This window comes from Andrena cerasifolii, chromosome 2 (genome assembly GCF_050908995.1).
Source record: "Andrena cerasifolii isolate SP2316 chromosome 2, iyAndCera1_principal, whole genome shotgun sequence".
Classification (NCBI taxonomy): Eukaryota; Metazoa; Arthropoda; class Insecta; order Hymenoptera; family Andrenidae; genus Andrena; species Andrena cerasifolii.
In genome coordinates, this window is record NC_135119.1 from 10,303,985 (window position 1) to 10,324,450 (window position 20,466).

At 37.7% G+C, this 20,466-nt stretch overlaps 5 protein-coding genes across 9 annotated transcripts; 2 read left to right on the forward strand and 3 right to left on the reverse strand.

Moving 5' to 3' along the window:
* Positions 1-1,165: 1,165 nt before the first annotated feature.
* On the reverse strand, positions 1,166-3,252 carry LOC143366026 (SAP domain-containing ribonucleoprotein). 3 transcript variants are annotated; one of them, XM_076806726.1, is made up of 7 exons: positions 2,881-3,252; positions 2,584-2,677; positions 2,436-2,497; positions 2,130-2,363; positions 1,926-2,054; positions 1,779-1,850; positions 1,166-1,710 (listed from the first exon to the last, which is right to left on the reverse strand). In XM_076806726.1, exons 1-7 carry the CDS (start codon positions 2,929-2,931, stop codon positions 1,609-1,611), a joined length of 744 nt encoding a protein of 247 aa, XP_076662841.1. In that variant the 5' UTR covers positions 2,932-3,252; the 3' UTR covers positions 1,166-1,608. The 3 variants fall into 3 exon arrangements, with proteins under 3 accessions (XP_076662841.1, XP_076662842.1, XP_076662840.1); XM_076806727.1 differs by having other exon boundaries at positions 1,166-1,706; positions 2,581-2,677; XM_076806725.1 differs by having other exon boundaries at positions 2,581-2,677.
* Positions 3,253-4,131: 879 nt separating this feature from the next.
* Ufc1 (Ubiquitin-fold modifier conjugating enzyme 1) lies at positions 4,132-5,772 on the forward strand. The gene is made up of 4 exons (XM_076830651.1): positions 4,132-4,386; positions 5,128-5,259; positions 5,341-5,508; positions 5,587-5,772. Exons 1-4 carry the CDS (start codon positions 4,264-4,266, stop codon positions 5,674-5,676), a joined length of 513 nt encoding a protein of 170 aa, XP_076686766.1. The 5' UTR covers positions 4,132-4,263; the 3' UTR covers positions 5,677-5,772.
* LOC143378721 (arginine-hydroxylase NDUFAF5, mitochondrial) lies at positions 5,596-8,535 on the reverse strand. Its single transcript, XM_076830649.1, has 3 exons — positions 7,656-8,535; positions 7,408-7,592; positions 5,596-6,666 (listed from the first exon to the last, which is right to left on the reverse strand). The coding sequence occupies exons 1-3, from the start codon at positions 8,237-8,239 to the stop codon at positions 6,380-6,382; spliced, it is 1,056 nt and encodes a 351-aa protein (XP_076686764.1). The 5' UTR covers positions 8,240-8,535; the 3' UTR covers positions 5,596-6,379.
* Positions 8,536-8,625: 90 nt separating this feature from the next.
* LOC143378715 (tyrosine-protein phosphatase non-receptor type 11) lies at positions 8,626-14,579 on the reverse strand. Of its 3 annotated transcripts, XM_076830642.1 has the most exons (13): positions 14,308-14,579; positions 14,188-14,237; positions 13,520-13,642; positions 13,216-13,410; positions 12,893-13,055; positions 12,661-12,773; positions 12,315-12,586; positions 12,037-12,116; positions 11,778-11,960; positions 11,543-11,719; positions 11,265-11,481; positions 11,033-11,184; positions 8,626-10,948 (listed from the first exon to the last, which is right to left on the reverse strand). In XM_076830642.1, exons 3-13 carry the CDS (start codon positions 13,594-13,596, stop codon positions 10,781-10,783), a joined length of 1,797 nt encoding a protein of 598 aa, XP_076686757.1. In that variant the 5' UTR covers positions 13,597-13,642; positions 14,188-14,237; positions 14,308-14,579; the 3' UTR covers positions 8,626-10,780. The 3 variants fall into 3 exon arrangements, with proteins under 3 accessions (XP_076686757.1, XP_076686756.1, XP_076686758.1); XM_076830641.1 differs by lacking the exon at positions 14,188-14,237; XM_076830643.1 differs by lacking the exon at positions 14,188-14,237 and having other exon boundaries at positions 14,303-14,579.
* Positions 14,580-15,847: 1,268 nt separating this feature from the next.
* Positions 15,848-19,244, forward strand: Ifc (delta4-sphingolipid-FADS-like protein ifc). The gene is made up of 6 exons (XM_076830543.1): positions 15,848-16,135; positions 16,388-16,564; positions 16,872-17,011; positions 17,088-17,301; positions 18,191-18,402; positions 18,503-19,244. The coding sequence occupies exons 1-6, from the start codon at positions 16,054-16,056 to the stop codon at positions 18,641-18,643; spliced, it is 966 nt and encodes a 321-aa protein (XP_076686658.1). The 5' UTR covers positions 15,848-16,053; the 3' UTR covers positions 18,644-19,244.
* The last annotated feature ends 1,222 nt before the right edge of the window (positions 19,245-20,466 follow it).

Here is a 20,466-nt window from a genome sequence, read left to right on the forward strand (position 1 = left end):
TCGACGACGCGCGACAGCCTCCTGCTCTTTGATCGAGCCGCAAAGCTGGTAGTGTCTTTGCGCCACAAAAAATCATGTATCTGTTTAGTTATCACACGTACGTGCATACCTAATATAAATAGAAGTTATATAAATAAATACAAAAAAAGGAAGGAAATACATTATCTTAGGATTAGCTGCTTGGGATAGTTTCCTTTTAACTTGAATGAACGTTTAAACGAAACCGAATCGAACCGATTCTACCCACGATTCTTACACACCGCCGTATAACGTAATAGAGAGAGTTTCAAACTATCGCTAATTTTTATTATTTTTTACACACACCTATAACGATAATAACTTTTTCGGTTGTATACCGTTCAATGTACAATCTCTCCTATCGTCTTCTTTGAACGTAAACGTGCGTCTTCGGACCGATCGTAGTTAGGATGCGCTTCAAGGAAAATGCGAACTCGCGGTGGAAATCTCTGCACGGTTTCTATAAACTATCCACTCCTCCAATTCTCGAAACCCGATCTTTGGTAAAAAGGGAGAAAATAACGGAACAATCACCGGTTGAACATATATATATATATATAAATGGTGAGACGTTGAAATGTTTCAATATGTCCGAAGACTCGTTTTTTTTTTAATCGTCTTAAATCCACTGAATAAAACATGAAAATTAACAATAAGATAACGCGAAATCGATTTTTTCAGAAGATAATACATATACATACATACATATATATGTATATGTACATTCGTATATATTTGTATTGCTTTTATGCATGGCACGTCCGCATTTAGTGGAACCCTCGTATATTTCGTACGAAATATATTTGTGATAACACAGTGAATTCGATCTCAAAACCTTGGATAAACGTTTCTCAAAGCGTAAATCTAATGTAACACTCGGAACGTGTGGCGTTACGTTTTTGCATGTGTACCGAACATTTCTCGCATTTATGAGTGTTTCCTTGAAACGTAAACTGACGAAGTGTCTTGTCGGGACAAAACAGTAAATGTGGTGCAGTTTAGCTTTTCTTTTCATAAGGGTCTAGACCAAACGCAATTATTATATTACATGTTGTAGCCTAAATACAAAACATTTTGTAATAAAATTCAATATATTGAAATAATATTATAGGGCGGTTTTCTTTCACTTCTCGAGCATTCAGCGCTATATCGAAATAATTCGTTTATTCATGCCTCTGTGTTGCTTCATAATAATATAAAACTTTGTTCACATTACAAAAAATATGCATTATAGTCGCCGTGTCTTAAAATAAAAAATCAGATAGCTATCCGCTGTTCGACGTAAAACCGATAGCAGTATTTTTGTTATAAACGAAGAGAGAGATAGTGCCGCGACACTGCGTTTCACGTGAATTCTGTGTAAATCGTTTACGTAGCTCTTGGGAACATCTACGGGCGAGAAAGTATTTCAAACTAATGCCTAGCGTGTCGTTGCGTTGAACGAAAATAATATTATAGTTCGATTGTGCAAAGTATTTTATAACAAATACAATGATCTTGTATTATGTATACAATAATTGTACTGCAAATAAGGGAACTTAGAGTGAGACTTGCAATCTAAGTTGGTGTTTTGGTATATAACACTGAATATCATTTAACAATCTTAACTTTATTATGAAATACTTTGTCGCCAGCTGGCTTCACTTCACCGAATCTAGCTCTCCTTTTTTCTATTCTGGCTTCCAATTCTGCCTGAAAATATAGCGGTAAGCATTACGTGTCACACATGCGTTTAAATGCAATGATATTCGATCTATTACCTTCTCCATCAAAGTAGAAACAGAGGTGCCAAACCTTTCCGCTCGTTTCTTTAAAACTTCGTACGTCGTATGCTGCAAATATATATAACGAATAACACATCTGAGAATCACCGAGTATTTTAATTCTAATTAAACGGAAGTACGTACCACAGGCGTCTTCACGGACGCAGCTGATTTACTGTTCTGGTTAATAATACTGAATCTCGCAGACCTGGCTTCCTTTTTAGCAGCTTCCGATAAGGGCATACCAAATTTCTTGGCCCTCATTTCTAGCCTCTGTTTAAACGAGCAATGTGAATTACGTTAACAGATCATACTACAGCTGGAATTGTTACAATTTATACTAATTACCTCTTTGATGCCGAGCTCCGACAATTTAATAATTTTCCTCTCCGGCGGTGCAGTTTCAGTTATTTTTGTGTCGATTTCAGGCTTCTCCACTTGCTCAATCTTGACTTCTTCGATTACTGGTTTGCGGTTCAGAACTATTTTCTTTGCGCTCACATTACTCTCTGTAGACAATTTCCTTTTCTGGCTAACTTCCTGCGAGTCAGGTTTACTCGACAGCTCCTCTATTTCTTCGTCCTGTACAAAGATACTCGTTACCATTCCAATAGGACTATTACATCTGGTTTCACATATTATTGGATTACTTACACCAAGGACCGCATCTTCGTCTAAGATCTCTTCCGCTGTCTCGTCCAAGGATAACGCGGAATCTAATAAACAAAAGTATCGGTCTATCAATGCAAAACTCTCGCACAGAACGATGTACTCCAAATACGTATTCAAAAGCATATACCACCATGAATCGCTAACTGAAGCCTCTCGACTAACTCTGTCTTGTTACCAGTGGTAGGAAGTCCCCTCTGTTTCAATTCGATCTTCAAGTCTGCGACCTGTTCGGAAACATTCATTTAAAGCTGCGTCGCAACTACGCGCCCGACAATCTCAATAACAAGAAATACATTTTGTACAATCAATTCTTTCCGTAACACAGCGATTAACGTAAACATAATCGTTCCTTCAGCATCTCCTCCATTTTGGAGGTTAGCTTTCCGGGTACGTGGGATATTAATCAACCAAGATATACACGAGTTACCTTCATTTTCGAAAGCTCGGTAAGCCCTTTCTCGTACGACGAATCAGCCATGGTATTTCTGTATTATTTTATCTCAACTGATGGACCTTTTCGGTTTCCGTCTTACATGTCACTATTTGTTCACTGGATACTCTTCGAAAATCGGAGCGGAGACAAATCAAATCGAATTACACGCAACATGAAATGTTCGATATCACTGCTCCGCCGAGCGCGGCTTACCCCTGATCGATCAGGTTTCGATTGTAAATAGATAGCGTGCTCGTAAGCTGAACCATCAAACGTGTTACTCACGACCAGCGTAATACGATAGACCGTTTATCTAGGAAGTAACCCTCTCGCAGCGAAGTGCAATTATAACTAAAACTTTGAAATGTCTCTTGTTGCGATCCTCGCCCTAGCGGTGTTTAGCGTAAGCTTCTAAAGCGCGAAGTTTGAACCGAACAAGTTTCATTTATTAGAAAAGTGTTAAGGGTGAACGTTTCAACATTAGATATTTAGATGTTTGTCTTCGCCTCCTTCTTAAACGCTCGAAACAATGTATATATTGATAAAAAAAGAGGAACATACGAGAGAAAGTAGAAATTGGGGTTATGTGGAGCGAGCAAAAAGCAGTTATGCTCTCCATGAATCAGAAGCGATCACTGTTCTGCCTGCACCAATCAGAAGCGATCACGAAAATCATGGATCAATGTGAAAAATCACCGTGATTGGGAACGAACTTGATCGGATCACTCGTGATTCACAAATCGCGGTTCTAGCTAACACTAGTTAGAATCTAGACGTCTCACAATAAAAACCAGTTTGATCTCCACAAAATATCCGCGTTCTCTTCCTAAATATTTGTGAATTATTTAACAATTTAATTTAGTTCCAATTTATTTGGTTTATTGAGTTTTGAGTTATTTGTCACAAGTTAATTAGTCCATTTATACTAACGCGTTTCGCGAGCAGAGTTCTTCGGGGCTCCACGGGCGTCGAACCGCGCAGGAAATCCCCACCAGTCAGAAGTTTCCCCAGCCAGCCGCGCAACACTCTTCACTTTATTTTCTCCAACCATTTAAATTCCCGCGGAATCTCGCGAGCTGAGTGCTTTAGCACTCCATGGGCACGGACCCGCCGTGTAATTACAAAATCCCCACTGACCGTTCCCAACAATACCAACGGTGCAAACATCTCTCCGTATATACGCTGCGTAAGCCCCTTCGATATATCGATTATTATTGCGACACAGCTACCAAACCTAACCTTGAAACACGCGGCAATTGGTGTATATAGGTTAAGTGTTGGTTAGTGTTGTATGGAAAGCACAACCAGCGCAAACTATAGAGCACTATAGAACTGTCAAGTATCATCTTTGATAGTTGATAGTTGCTAAGGTTGACAATGGTAGATGATTCAACGAGGAAAACATTAAGTAACATTCCACTGTTACAAACGAAAGCAGGACCTAGGGACAAGGAGTTATGGGTGCAACGATTAAAGGAAGAATACCAAGCTTTAATTAAAGTAAATTCAAGTTTGTATATTACTCCATATGGCTGAGATTCTTGCTGAAAATTTAACGCTCCGTCGTCACACCTTATAATCACAAATTGGTCACACATTGTTCAGTTACCATTTTCGTATTTTTGATTCTTTCAACTTTTCAATGATAATCGTACATTCGTAATAGGGTAAACCAACCAGTAATTGACCGCATACCAGTGACTGACCATTAGGCAAAGAAATGTCAATTATAAATTGAAACATTATTATATGTTTATAAATGGAGTGTAGTTGCACTTTTAATATCCTATATTTTTAGTTACATGTATTAAGCAAACATTAATACGTACAATTCTTATTAAAAGTATGCAGTTATTTACTGGGCTGCTACACGTTTTGCATTTTATAATTTTTTTTTTGAATTGCGATAAGAATAAGTAATTATTTTTATAGAAATTTCAAGAAAAATAAATTTAAATGCAATTTCACCAGTTGTTTTGTTGTTATACATAAATATATTTGAGTATTAATCTCAAAGGTCCATTAGATTCAACAATTCAGTCATCCACTGGTTGGTTTACCCTACTCACACTGTAAGAATGTAAATTTTGATATGTTGAAATTTGTATTTGAAAAAATAAATATGGACAAAAGCGATGTTTCTTTGTTAAAATTTACAAAATTTCTCAATTCACCATTATTTACGTGGCAGAAACTAATGTAATTGCTGTTTAATGAAACTAATCTTTGCACACATTTCAGTATGTTAAAAATAACAAAGATTCAGATAACGATTGGTTCCGCTTGGAATCGAATAAAGAGGGGACAAGGTGGTTCGGCAAGTGCTGGCATATACAGGATTTCTTGAAGTATGAATTTGAAATTGAATTTGATGTAAGTACTGCTCCCTAGCATGTACAATGGTTATCAAAGTCTTGAATTCCATGTTAACGAGTAATATTATTGGTATTCCAGATACCTGTTACATACCCGACGACTGCACCAGAAATCGCTTTACCAGAACTGGACGGTAAAACTGCGAAAATGTATAGAGGTGGAAAGATTTGTTTAACGGACCATTTCAAGCCTCTATGGGCCCGCAATGTACCAAAATTTGGGATTGCTCATGCCATGGCACTTGGAGTAAGTTTCCTATTCATCGACGAATCTTTGACTCGCCATTTTCATGGTTTTACGAACTTAAGAAATTGTGCTTTTTAGCTGGGACCATGGCTGGCGGTTGAGATTCCTGATCTTGTAGAAAAAGGAGCGGTGGTGCATAAAGATAAAATCGACGAGCATAAATCGTAATACAGCAAAGGAATGTCGTGATACTTATTGTTAACTGCGATCAACGTACTTGTTAATATATTTGAACAGAATACAGAAAGATTTGTATAATGGGTATATTTTAGGCTGTACTTCCGAGAGGGGCCGGTGGCCGATCGAGATGAAAGTTGGTGGGTATTACGAGGGGTGTGGAAAGACCCCAAATATAAAATTTTAGCTTCGGCAATTAATGCGTTCAAAAAATACAGGGGTAAATGTGCATAAAAGGGTACGCCTTACCGATTTTTTCCCCCCTCTTAACAATATTTCTATTGACTTATACCGACACAACGCATTCCACTTTCCAACTTGTCCCGGGTATTAGTATTGGTTGGGGCTAGATTAGTGCGAGGGGCGCGCGACCGCTCGCGGGCGCGTAAAGCATGATAGCGAATGATGTGAGTTTAGCGATGCTAAGAATAAGACTGTGGTTACAAAATTTCAAAAATAAAAAATGGCAGGACAGGAGGGTTCCTGGGCAGGGGGTCTGCACCAACGCCAAAAAAAAAATAGTAATTTTTTATTAATATTTCGGAAACTAATAAATACCCGAAGCTACAATTTTAGATTTAGGGTCCACACCCCCTCCCCCAAACCTCCCAATCGGCCACCGGTCCCTTTCAGAATAATATCCATATTTGATACTAAATATAAATATTTACAATGCTTCGCATATTATTTACAGTTATTTGTCTTCGTCTATCTTAATTTTCTTAGTTTCTTTTACAATCTTGTCTAACTTGTACAGATCCTTAAGGGACACCTCTCCGGTACCTCTTCTTATAGGCTTCGGCTGCGACGGGTCCGGCTTCCAACCAAGTAGATATATCACTTGAAACGTAGCAGGTATAAATGGCACGCCGTCTTCTTTATTTTTCCCATACAGCTCCTTATATATCGCAGCAGCTGCCAGCATAGTATCTTTCTTTAAACGTAAATTTCGATTTCTTGCTGCGTTATTCTCAGCCATTCCTATAAAGTCAAACCTCTAAAGATAAACAAGTCAATTGGGAGGTACTAAAACCAGGGCTGTGGAGTCGGAGTCGGAGTTCAGAAGGAGTTTCTGATTACCGGAGTCGGAGTCGAAAAAATATATGCCGACTTCAACACTGAAATTCACTCAAAGGGGGTGAAATTAGCCCCTGAAAATTCGGCTATTTTTCGATTTTGTGTTATAACTCGGGAACTGTAAGAAATAGAAGAAAAAATCAAGACAAAAGTTACTTCTTTTAATTAGATCTATCGTTTGGTAAAAAAATTATTTTACAGTTCACGAGTTACAACACAAAATCGGAAAATAACCGGATTTTCAGGGGTCAATTTACACTTCCTTAGAGTGAATCTGGGCAGCAAACAGAAATTGCGTTGTAATCAGGAGGTAATTCCCTACATATTCACAAAGTTTTAGAATTTTTTTAATTTTCAGGTTCGGGATATTCCCTTGTCAGTTCTCAGATTACAATCGTGGCGATTGCTTTAGCTTTTTATACTGTAGATATGTAATATATACAAACATACTATATATTAAATATTAGTAATTTAGTTATATATATATATATATGCATGTACTGAGTATATTAACAATCTATTATAAATGCAGGAGTCGGGGTCGGAGATGGAGTAAGTGGTAAAAAAAAAAAGACGGGTCGGAATCGGGAGTTTCGACTGCTGACTCCGCAGCCCTGACTAAAACGCAAGAACTTTAATCGCTACCTTTCAAGTCCCACATTAACTCAAACATACTTGGATAACCGACAACCATTTCATCGGTATCAATAGTAAGCATCGTAAAGTTGGCCCTCGTTAACAAACCACCGACATCCCTGATGTCCGCGAATGGTGAAATGTGCGCCGAGATTCCGCCATCCCTTTCTAACTCCGCTAGTTGTAAAGAACTCCTGAAAAGAAGTGAAGTATAATATAATCCTACAATCCTGATATTCCACGCCTGTGTCGATTACCTCAATTCGTATAAAGTCTCTCCTCCGAACATAGCTGCCATGAAGACCCCATCGTTCCTCAAGCTCTCATTGATACTCCTGAAGCAGCCCGGTAAGTTGTTCACCCAGTGGAGACTCAGCGCGCTTATTACTAGATCTAAACTCTCCGGTTCAAACGAGAAATCTTCTTCATCCATAACTGTTCGCGTAACTTTAATCCCCTCCACAGTTTCAGCTTGGCCTACGAAGCTGGAGCACGCATCGGTCAATATCAACTCCTCTACGTAGTCTGGCAGAATGTGCTTCGAGACGTGGCCACGGCCACATCCTAAGTCAAGCGCTCTTTTGAATTTTCTCTTTATGTCAAATACTCTATCTGATAGCCTGTAACCTACTTCGTCCTTGATGTAATCATACAGATTCGCGTCAGAGGCTTGGGCTGCACGTTCCCTCTGGAGACGCTTCGCATTTCTGTCGAACACGTACATCACACTGTCCGCTGGTAAAGCGCAGTTCGATGTACCGGTAAATATGCTGCGGGCATTGCTCCAACTTTGAGTGTTCAACTCGAGCCGAAGTACGCAACGCTCGAGCAAGTGTAACATTCTTTTGTTTTCCTTCAAACGATTACGTGATGATAATATTCAGGCGAATTTTCTGGGCATGTGCTTTTCATTGAAAAGATTGATCGTTTTCGATGACCCTTGTGCGAGGTCTGCACGACATAACCTATTTTGAGATAGAGTAGAGAAATTGGAGCTCGATGGTTTTTCTTACGAATCGGATCATTGTTAGAAATTTTTAATTTCAATAAGTTTGATTTACTTAATAGGATATAATTAGTAATCTGTAAAGAAATTATAATAAATTTAATATTCTCTTTGGTATCGGGTACTAAGATTATATATACTTTTTATTAATAGTACCTAAATAGAGGAGAATTACTTTGTTAGGAGATATGAGTATAAAGTAATTAAACAGCAGCAAGAAATACATTTATGCTTGTCTTTTTAATTTTGCAATATTCTTGGAATACAGCTGAAATCAAAGTTTCCTGTGCCCAGATAACATTTCATTGTTACATTCTATTTATAATGAAAAGTATCGTATTTACTTTCTAGACGGTAACCGAAGATGGGTGCGAACGATTTGTATCTATCAACGGTTGACTATCAAACAATAAGTTACTTTACATATATCGTATATTTTGTGCATGCACATCTAATATTAGGAGATTCGTAAACTGCCTATGCTCGAATGTATAGATCTCTAATTTTTAACACGATATACTATTTCCGACGTGCGCATAAAAATTAGAATCTTAAAAGAGTAATACGATATCTTAAAATAAAATTTCAATGCCACAATTATTATCACATACGTCTTTAGTGGTAATGAAGCACAACAATGTCGAGAATAGCGCACGATGTTGCTCCAAACTCAAGGTACATTCAGTGAGATAGAAATCGATCATAAATGCACCATTGTTCGTTTAATCAAATATGCGTACTAAGATGCTAGAATAATTGCTATTCGAGTAAGAACAAAAATCACCATGTTTCTGCCCTAGAAGCATAAATAAAACTTGAAATTATCATATATTAATCGAATAAAAGGAATTTTATTTTCCTAATGAAAGAATAAGTATCATTTTAAACAGTTTCGAGACTGCATAACGTAATGTAAAAAATCAGTATAACTTTCAGATGCGTTTTAATAATTCTAAAAGTATACTATACAATTAATAAAGCGATTATTGTTTTGGTTTCGGAATAATATAATAAAATACTTTTAAGAATATCAAATTCGTAATTCAGTTTGTAAGGCAGCACCCACTTAGACGATTCTGACGCGATGCTTAATTACGAATATATTTGTTGAAACGCATCAGCAAAATGTGATATGATCGATACGAAAGATATAAAATAAGCGCTAATGATATTCAAGTACGTATCATTTAATATATAAAAATTTAAGAGCCACGTACAAAATGCAAGTGTTAAAGCGTAAAGTCCTACATAAGCTTACTTAACTTTAATCGTATGGTGAATATGAAGCTTTTCGTGACATAGGGTCAAAATTGCAAGGAAGATTTGTGCGAAAGTAACTGAAAGAAGTTGAAGGAAATGTAATTGTTCGACTGTGAGCGTAAAGATTCTAACTTCAGCTTCAATGTTTATCTGTGCTGCTTTTAATTCCGGCGGTCAGTATAAAGTTTTTTTTTTTACAACCGATTGAATGAGCTTCGATGTGAATGTTAATGCTATAATTAAGTACAAATATTAACTTCAATGCAGAAGTCATTCATGTACACCTACTGATGTGTGAAATCGAATGTACCTAATCTTCGCGGGTCCTGCCTTTTAACACGTTAAAATTTACTAATAATAAAAATGTTTCGCAACCGTGGAGAAAGATATTAAAAGAAATGTTCTATATAAAAGTCTTATTAATAGAAAAATTTGTACAGTTATATAAATCACAATGAAAACAAATATCAATATATTTAGAGGCACAATATATAATATTACACCTGAAACCTAGGAAAGCCTTTTAGAAATTCGTTGCATATTCGAGAATGTTGTTTAAACAGTAAAAAAGCAATTCACTATTGTTCGTTACAAATAAGCATGAGAAATGGTACTTGCATTCAGACAAACCACCTAATTAATAGTTGATGAAGTATAGATAGCGAAATAATGATATGAAAGCAATTATATATCTCTATTATATTTAACATAATTATTGAGACTTTGCGTTTTAGAACTGCGATTAAATTGCCATAAAAATATTTTCCTTCTTCTATAATACAATTTAATTTTAGAGCGCCACCGAGTACTTTTTAGCAATCAGCTGCGAAGTGTTGGAATTATATACTTTATACTTTCTACGCTTGCACGAACATGCAAGCGAACAAGTATATTAAATAGTTTCCACTCCGGGAACATGCAGATTCGCTGCAAGGGTACGTGTCTTAAAAGAACATGAAAAAAAAGAGAAGACGATCAATTAGAGTGTGTGAATTAAAGTTTTTAAACGGGGCATGTTTTACGAAGATAATATCGAAGCTTAAAACCTCGCGTGGTAAGAGTAACAAAGCCTCTTTGCTTTTCGAAAATCTCAATAATTGATGATGTTAACGATGATTACTTTGGCCTCAAACTATTGACAGGAGTGGGTAATGCGAAATGTGCGGACGCTGCAAGAGTTGTCGCAGTACATGTGGGGGCAGGAATATCACCGATAATTGCAGTAGCATTCGTTTCACTCTTGTAACGAATATTAGTATATTCCCGACCTAAATGCAGAGATTTCTGTAAAGATAACAACACACAGAGGATGAGTAAGCGAGGAAAGATCACAAAGGCGTAAGTGAAAGCCGCGCTCGATGTAATTACCTGTTCTGCCTGCACTCGCTGCGAAACGGTTTCTATGTAATGCAACACAGCGAGGTAAACGAATTTATACTGCGCTTCCGTCTGAACCATTCCTGATCTTTGCGAACGTACTCTTTGAATCGTTCTCTGAATATCGATCTCACAGTCCAGCCCTGCAAGCCGAACACATAAACAGTGAGTGCCACGCAGTGCATAGAATTTATACCAAAATCGTGCGATCGATTAAGTTTACCGTGTCGCTTGATCTGGTCAAGGATCATATCGATGACAATAAATGTTCCAGTCCTGCCAATTCCGGCGCTACAGTGCACAAGAACTGGCCCTATATTTGACACAGCTTGACCGCTCGATGCAAGAGAAGCAGCGATCGATTCTTGCCTCGCGTTCACATCGTGAAGAAAGTTCAGTACGCAGCCTGGATCTGACGGGACACCATGATCAGGCCATGCCTAAAATCAATTTTATTTCACGAAAGAAATTGAAGCGCTGTTGCGATAACAAGAGACTTACTTGAAAGTGGTAGTGATAAATTCTTCTGGACTCCGTAAAGCACGGTTCGCTTCCATGTAACAGAAACTCTCGCAATGTGTAGTCCGCCGTTGAAGTACGAGACAACGCACGCACCTTCCATTCAGCCCCGTACTCTGCGACTTCACCTTCTTCTGGCCAATAACGAGCGCATTTATTCTAAAATACACGCACACGTTTAGAATGGACTTTGAACACGCGCGTTGAAGTAACGCACCTTTCCTCTTTCCATCTCTTTGGTGGTCATAACTATCACTCGCGTGTTCTCTTGGTACACCATGTGCCAGAAGTCTGGTATTGTATTTGGGAGGCAGCCTTGCGTCGCGATGTAACATTTATTGAACGAGCCACCGTCTCCGCAAGTGCCGATTCCACCAGTCTGTCCATCTCCATCCTCGTTCTGTATATATTTGTGCGTCAACGAGATTCCAATGCATATACGTAAGATAAATTTCACATTATCCAGATAGATTTACCCTAATGTAGTTAGCATTGATGTAATCAGCCCCAGGAACGTTTAGATCGACCTCCTTCAAGCGCACTCTCGTGTGATCAACTACAGAAAAGTGATTCAGTAATTGAAATCTATACGTAAAGGCACGGTTAAACACGTGTAATTTTTATGGCTTGACGCGCAACGAGGGACCTCGTGCCGTATGAAGTTCGGAGTGTTCGGAGCGCAATGCGCGCTGTCGCGCGTGTTTAACTCTGCCTTTAGAGTGAGATTCAACAGCGAAACTGAAGACTATCTTACATGGTAAGATATTTTTGTACCGATTCTTCGCTCGGTTCTCAGGGCGTAAGCCTTCCTTTCTGGAAAACAAGTGGCGGCATTCTAACTGCTGCAATGACTCGAACTCTTCCCAGAAGCCAGCTTTTCCTTTACCACGCCCTGCTCCTCCTTCGTTACTTCCTGTAGCTCCGTTCCAACACAGCCACCCATTGGAGCAGCCATTTTCTTTATGCAGCTGCCTCACTCTGCTCTCAATGCCGCTGGCATTTATACGAGTGGCATTGAACGGTTGCCTTGAAGGTGGCACGAACGTTATAAGATATATTTACAAATATTTAAGAAGACGATATGTTATTACGCTTCCTACCTCAGGTGTACAACGCTCCCACTTGTCTCAACCATTGGATTACGCTTGTAATGTTCTATCAGATCACTGAGACTGTCAAACTTATCGCCTCCTCCAACATCGTACTTATTATCCTACAATATTTATCGCTTTTCAGTAACGGGGCGTCAGCCTTTCGCTTGTAACTCGTAATAAATTGATAGATACACATTTAAAGTGATACGTATAATATAAAATATGAAATGTAATTAACCTGAGATCGTATTATAACATGTGTAACACGATCGTCTGTGCGCACAGATAATACAAAGTCACCAGGTTTACTTTGGGATTCGCGAACCAGAAAAGATCCGTTTTTACCTCGCTCCAGCATTAAACGTTCTGCTTCTTTGGCTGATAAATGGCCATGGAACCACCTTTACCCATATTTTTACTATTAACACATACCATGCTATATGCGTGCATTCAAAGTAACAGTAACAAGAGAGAGAGTGTTTTCAAAGCATAACAGAACTGATTGTAATGTTCATTTGTGAAAATGGTGACTAGAGAATTCTGCCTCGAATGAAGGGATACCTTTCGGTAGTCGGGTCCGCACAGTTTAAGGGATATTTCAATTCAATAATTTCCCCGTTCTTTTCGCGCAACTGTCCACCGTTTTCCATATAAAATTGCACGAGTTCTGACAGAGTCGCAAACTTCTCGCCGCCGTACAGATCATAGAAGTCTCCAGTGTTTTGTATTTTAATATGAGTCACTTCGCCGTTTCGTCTGAGAATTAAATAAGGACATTCGACATTATACAATAGCGATTTTACCACGACGTCCATGAAATGTATATAATCGCTGGAAGAAATATTTTATGCATTTATGTACTCACCTAACGGACAGCGTAAAATCACCGGGATTAGATGAACTCGGGCGTGCTAAAAACGAGCTATCGTAACCTCGTTCCATTAATAAATGCTCTGCTTCTAAACCCGATATATTGGGATGAAACCATCTGTAATAAATATTTGGTCGTTACCTTGCGAAGGATTGTTTAGTCGTCAAAGTGGTAATTACGGGATACACAGGGCTGAATGTTTGAATATCATCTTGGTTCACATAAATATTAAGGGGGACATAAAAAGAGATTCTATTGAGTTATACGAGCGCATTACAGGCAAGAGATATTATTTTGTACTCGTGACTGTAGAAAACATTTTTTGTATAAATGATAGCGGTAGCATTAAATTGATAATGCACACATTAATTCCCCAATGTAATTACGATACAATTGGTAAAAAGGAAGATACCATTAATAAAAGGTTTAATCCGTTAATGCTCTGTAATCGTTGTATAACGTGATGAGAAAATACGTGTAAATAAGTCTGGAACACACATTGGACGGTAGAGGATACATGAAAGTGAGCGATCGAGTGGAGAAGTAAATATCCGTGCTGTAAATATCTGTGACAGATGCCTATATAAATTGGCACTGTTCTTATCCATTTTTGGACATCGGGGATTCGACGGCGTTAAATGATTTAAGTGCGCATACCTTACCTCTGACTGTGTTCGACTAATCCGCGGCTAACACTGATAAATAAGTAGGCCTGTTCCAGCAAACGTCCGTGAATTATGATAATTACATATTTTTTATGCAAGTACAAAAACGTGCCTCACCTGCGGGATGCCATGTCGTGACTCCGGCTATGACCACCTGGTTATTAATAATTCATTACGATTCATCGATACTCGCACTTATAATTCGCAATTGTAATTGCCCTCCTAACTTAGCGCACTAGCTAGACATCGCCATGGTCTTTGACATATTCACTTTGCGCAAAAACAAAAAGAAACCGAAAGCACTAAAAGATTCTGGCATAGAACAGCGCTTTTCAGATTAGGCTATTAGACGACTTTTTAGGCGGGCTGGCCGCCCAAACCTAATGCTGGTTTCATAAAACTGTGGAGCTTCTGAAGCTTACCGCTAGAAGGCTACAACTAACGGCTCGTTCTCGCATGTTCTGGGTATACCTTTTCAACGAGATAATTGACAGTGCCTTGAGATTATTTCAGATAATTTGTGATAATTCCTGTCAACCCCACTATTGCGTCCCGAAAAATGCTACGAAAAACGGCACTCCCATCTATGACCCAAGGTTCTATGCACTTAGCTGTTCAGCCGGTAATGGACTCGTTTCAATTTCTCACTTCCGTCTACAAATTTCTTCCACTTTTACACTGATAATTCGGGATAAGTTTCTCGAAGCGTCGAAACCTAGAAACGCAAGGCGGTTTTGAGTTTCGGGGATTCGAAACTTTCGAAAGCCAGATAAGAAAAAGTATTCTATCAATGCATACAAATTATTCGCAGCGAGAATTTGTAATTTGTTATATTTTTGTTTGTCTTTTCTTTAACTATGATCACATGATTTATGCAGAAATTTTGTTGACCTAAGTTCTTACAGCGAGATATACCCTAGGAAGCTCGAATACAATCGTATCTTGACCGGCCAAATCGTTTGAGCCGATTGTACGTGAGACGTCACGATTGGTGACGCCGCGGCCAACCAGCGTCGATAACATATTTCCCGGTGACGCTGGTTGGCCATGGTGTCGGTTCGCGTTGGCGCCATTTGGCTGGCTTGGCGCTGGCGTCAGTTCTTGGAGCGCGAAGTTCGAACTTTAAAGAGTTAAGCATGAAGTTTATTACATTTGAAATTTGTTTTCGCCTCCTTCCTTATCGCTCGAAAACAATGTATTAATTTAAAAAAGAGGAACGAACGTACAAAGAAGCCTGTTTCTTCGCCTCGCAATTCATCACCGACGTTGTAAAAGCACGGACGTGTTATAATAAAGCCGAACCTTTGATCAATCTTTAAATATCTCCGTTCGTTTCTTAATAGTTCTGGTTAATATTCAATAATTAAATTTAGTTCAGTTCAATAATCTTTATTTCGTTCAAAGTTATTCGTTACAAATTGTCTTGTCCAATCAACTTCGCACGATTTGCGAGCAGAACCCTTTTGGTTTTCACGAACATCGGACTACATTGAAATTCCCTCAAAAAGTTAGAATTCCCAGCCGGCCCCGCAACATCACGCACACATTACCACCGCTCCTGTAGGTGTTTCCCCCTCCATCATTGGAGCCAACTCCCTCCAAACACTGCAAGTTACAAGTTCAGTCACGCGGATGATTTTTTCGTAGGGTAGATCGCGCTGTAATCAGCGATTGAGCTGGGTTGCCGATTAATACGACTGATTGTTGATTCTGCCGGTTATGAACGATATTTGATCTCTGTGTGTACTGTATAGTTGCTAGTGTTAGCTAATACAAATGCAATTCGCGATTGTTGGTCGGGCAGGAGTCGCCCGGTGTGCGCGCGTTTAACAAAGCCGGGTAGAAAGTTTCTTCACGGCGAAGATGGGTCAACATGTGTCGAGGACCGATTTCGAGTGGGTTTACACGGAAGAGCCGCATGCGTCACGACGAAAAATAATATTAAGTATGAATATTAAATGGCACACATGTCCTTCAAAGCTTCTTCAATCTATCCGTGACCTTAGATATTTTTTCTATCAATTATTAATAAAATGACGAGGTAGAGTGATACCAGTCGATAACCGCAAAAGCAGTTTCAATTGCCATGCAGTATCTAATTTATGTAGACTGATTAAGAATTCTTTCCTCGATGATTTTATTATGAATATCACGTGTCGGCTTATGTATCTTGTTAGTGAAATGGCTTTCTTTTCAGGCAAATATCCACAGATAAAGAAACTCTTCGGATACGATCCAATGTTTAAATGGATAGTCACAGGGATGGTGTTAATCCAATTTATATCCATGTTCTTCGTAAAAGACTTAAGTTATCCGATGCTGTTCCTCGTAGCATACTGCTTCGGAGGTGTTATAAATCATTCCCTTATGCTAGGTATGTATAAGCTATTCCAATGTGAAACGCATTCGTATAATAGTGCCTGAGAAACTATTTTACACAGACCCTTATCAGAGTCTGCTAGTACTGACGCATCATTTCCAGTGAAATCAATTATCAATTCTTATCTGTGGAGTATATTACTTACGCATTAGATATGACTCATTGGGAGACCCTTTAAGTGCTTGTAACGGAATTTATTTATTAGTGTCTTATAGTTCCAAATGCACAATTTAATATTAAATTTTATTGCTTCGATGTTGAATATTAGGACTAATTAAATTTACTGCTGGTATGTTTATAGCGATACACGAAATAGCGCATAATCTTGCCTTTGGACATGCCAGGCCCATGGCGAACAGGTTATTCGGGTATTTTGCCAATTTACCTATAGGTTTACCAGTGTCTGTTAGTTTTAAGAAGTATCACCTTGTGCATCACCGTGTAAGTACAAATGAAAGATTACTTGCTCGTGAATTATATTTTAAATAAGCTGGTTATTACAACAAACAATTTACAGTATCAAGGGGACGAAGCATTAGATACTGATTTACCAACGTTACTAGAAGCAAAATTATTTTGCACGACATTGGGGAAATTTTGTTGGATAGGTTTACAGCCGTTTTTCTATGCATTTAGACCTCTGATAGTCTATCCATTGGCACCGACGCTATTGGAGTTTATAAATTTAGTGATACAACTCATTTTCGATGGGTTGGTTTGGTACTTCCTAGGTGAGTCTTTATGTTGAACGAAATTATTGTTTAATATCGGTTTTATAAGTAACGGAACATTAAGGGGGAGGCCTATCTAGAAATTTTCGAAAAATCGATCTTTTGATTTTCATATATTCTTGAAGTACATCTTGAAAATATTCCCTGAAAGTGTCAAGTTAATCCGACCAAAACTGATAAAGTTATATGCGTGTAAGTAGGTAGGTGTTCCTTGGTGTAGCGCTCAGATTCAAAACTTTAAACACGTCATCAAAATCATGTTTCCAAAGTTGGTGACATACATAACTCGAAAATTAATGAACTGATTTACTCGAGGCCTTGCAAGCCTATTTTAGGGTTAAAAATCTAAGTACTATCGGGAGCGTTTCCTTTTTTTTGTCTAGATTTTTTTACACTCGAAAAAACGATCGATTTTTTGCCAATTATCGATGCTTCAACTTTGCACAGTTGCTATTTTGTCCCAAAATAATTTTTCCAAAATCGGGCCCGATAGCGCCTAGATAATTTCATATATTATTTAAAAAAATTCGAATTTTCAATTTTGGATGATCCTGCATCGAGCTACGGTAGTCACCGCCAAGCACCTAAAAAAAAGGCCGTCTCGGGCATCACCTATAACTCGCAAACCTTTCAATACTTTTTACCACAAAAAATACTGAAATATCTGTAAGATATACTCTTTCCAATAGACTAATCTTTAATAATAAAAGTTTACCGATTTTTCAAAAAATAAAATTCCCAAAGAAGCATGTTGTTTTGACCGTTCTAGGTAGGCCTCGTCTCTTAATTTATCGTTCAAAGAAGGGATGTACTTATACAGCGGTGACTTGTTAACGATTGTAGTATTTTACTTTAATGCTATATTTTTATTTTCAATGCAATTATTTAGGTGGAAAAGTATTAGTTTATTTGCTTTGTGGATCTGCAATGGCAATGGGTTTACATCCTGTAGCTGGGCATTTTATATCGGAACATTACATGTATAAGAAAGGCTTTGAGACGTATAGTTACTATGGTCCATTAAATTGGATTACATTTAACGTTGGATATCATAACGAACATCATGATTTTCCAGCGGTTCCTGGTTCCAGGCTACCAGAGGCAAGAGCCAATCAATTTTAACAGTCTCATTCGTTGAAAAGCGATTTATTCCACTTACTCCATTTTGCTTAGAATAACATTATGTCTATGCTTCTTGTAGGTGAAACGAATAGCCTCCGAATTTTATGACAATTTACCACAGCATAACTCTTGGGTCTCTGTGCTGTATGATTTTGTTATGGACCCTGAGATAGGTCCATACGCAAGAATAAAGAGAAAGCACAAGGGGCTTAGTTCCTAAAGCCTAGAACCTTTTTTAGAATGATTAATCTAATAATTAGCATCTGGAACTTAAAATTATGCGTATGCCTAATGTATTGAGTATTATTATGAATTTATTATGTTATATTCAGTATTAATCGGTAGCCATCGTTGCTTTCTATTATTGGATACGTATACTAATGCAACGAACGTAACGAACTACAAATGCGAGGAGCATCGGAGCATAAGATTTCCTCAAGTTTCTATGGTACGTTGGAACATAGTAATTCTTACAGCGTTGCGTATCCAGTTTGAAAAATCTATAAAATTATATCGTACCTGCTCTATCGTTACAACATTTAGAGCGCAAGGGAAAGATGCTAAACTAGCGAGAATTTTTCTATTTTATGATGCCTGTAAATAACAAGTGTAATAAAGGAAACTATATATCTAACATGATAAATAACCAAAGATATGTGCGATGATATTTTTTCAGCTGCGCGCGCATAGTGGAAGCACAAATTTCACAATTTTGTAATCTAGTCATAATTGAATAAATTCTTTATTACGAATGATAGAGCTTTACTCAAATGAATGTATATTTTAAGGGAGTAATAAAGTGAAATTATTGTTGGCTCGTGTTCATTGCAGTACCGTGAAATCGTAATGTTAAATACTTTATTCAAACGATCCTTTAGGTAACGAGATTAATACACTCTTTTTTCATTCACAATCTAGGATAGATGTCCCAATTACCGTGCATTTATACTTAAAGAAGCCGTACAAAAAAACTCGCAATAAATAAAGAAGTAAAGAATTTTTTTAAATTAAGTTAAACTATTAATGTATGTGTTACAAACGAGAAGGTTGCATTTTTAATCAATTATAGTAAAGTAAAAAAAATTAAGTATAGTAAAAAAAATTCAAAAATGCGTATAAAGATTTCGATGGATTTACCCAAATCCTTACCGGAAACGGTAAGGAACACGTACTTTACAGAAGTGAATAAATTGATAATTATCATGATTTTCACTTATGTAAAGTATTTATTATATCATAAAAAGTTCAAATTTTATGAAAAAATAACGAAATGAGCACTTTTGAAACGTTTTCGTATTTTTAAAGTGAATCCGGTAATTGAGACAGGAATTTAACGCTTGTCCCTATTACCGTGCCCCTCGAATCTCTCTGGCTCCCAATGTAACTGCTAAATCTAATCTTACTTTCGTTTCTCAGAACGGGTGAACAGAAATTTATATTTGCATATTTTGTTTTTGTAATGAAAAGGTCATTTTAAAATTACATAAAAACACCTTTCGTAGAGAAAAAAATGTTTTGAACAGTTCAAAGTTCAAAGACATAACCTAACCGCGGGAACGTTATTCAAAAAAGGGCACGGGAATAGGGATAACGCATTTTTCAGGGCATGGTAATTGGGACAAAAACGTGTATTTTTATTTCAATTAAAAAAATATGAAAAATTAACATTTTCAACCCGAAAAAATGCCTTAATAAAGAGAAAAGTTCAAAATACCAATATAAATTTTCACCAAGCAAAATTAAAGTAAGGAAAGTCAGTAATTAATTCCTTCGCAAGCAAGTCGGCGTCAAAGCAAAGAGGAGATATAATAAGAGGCGTCACTCGACAAGGACAGAAATAATCTGGGGAAATCACTAAGACAGCCAATTTAAATGCCCATTCGGCAATGATCGGTAAACCACGGTAAACTTCGGCAATAATCAGAAAATTGCGGTAAGGTACATTTAGTCGATTTGAATATCCCGCTCGAATAGACAACCAATTTAAATGCCAAGGTCAAGTAAGGACTTCAAAGGTTCCGCCCGGAGTGACGCCTCTTATTA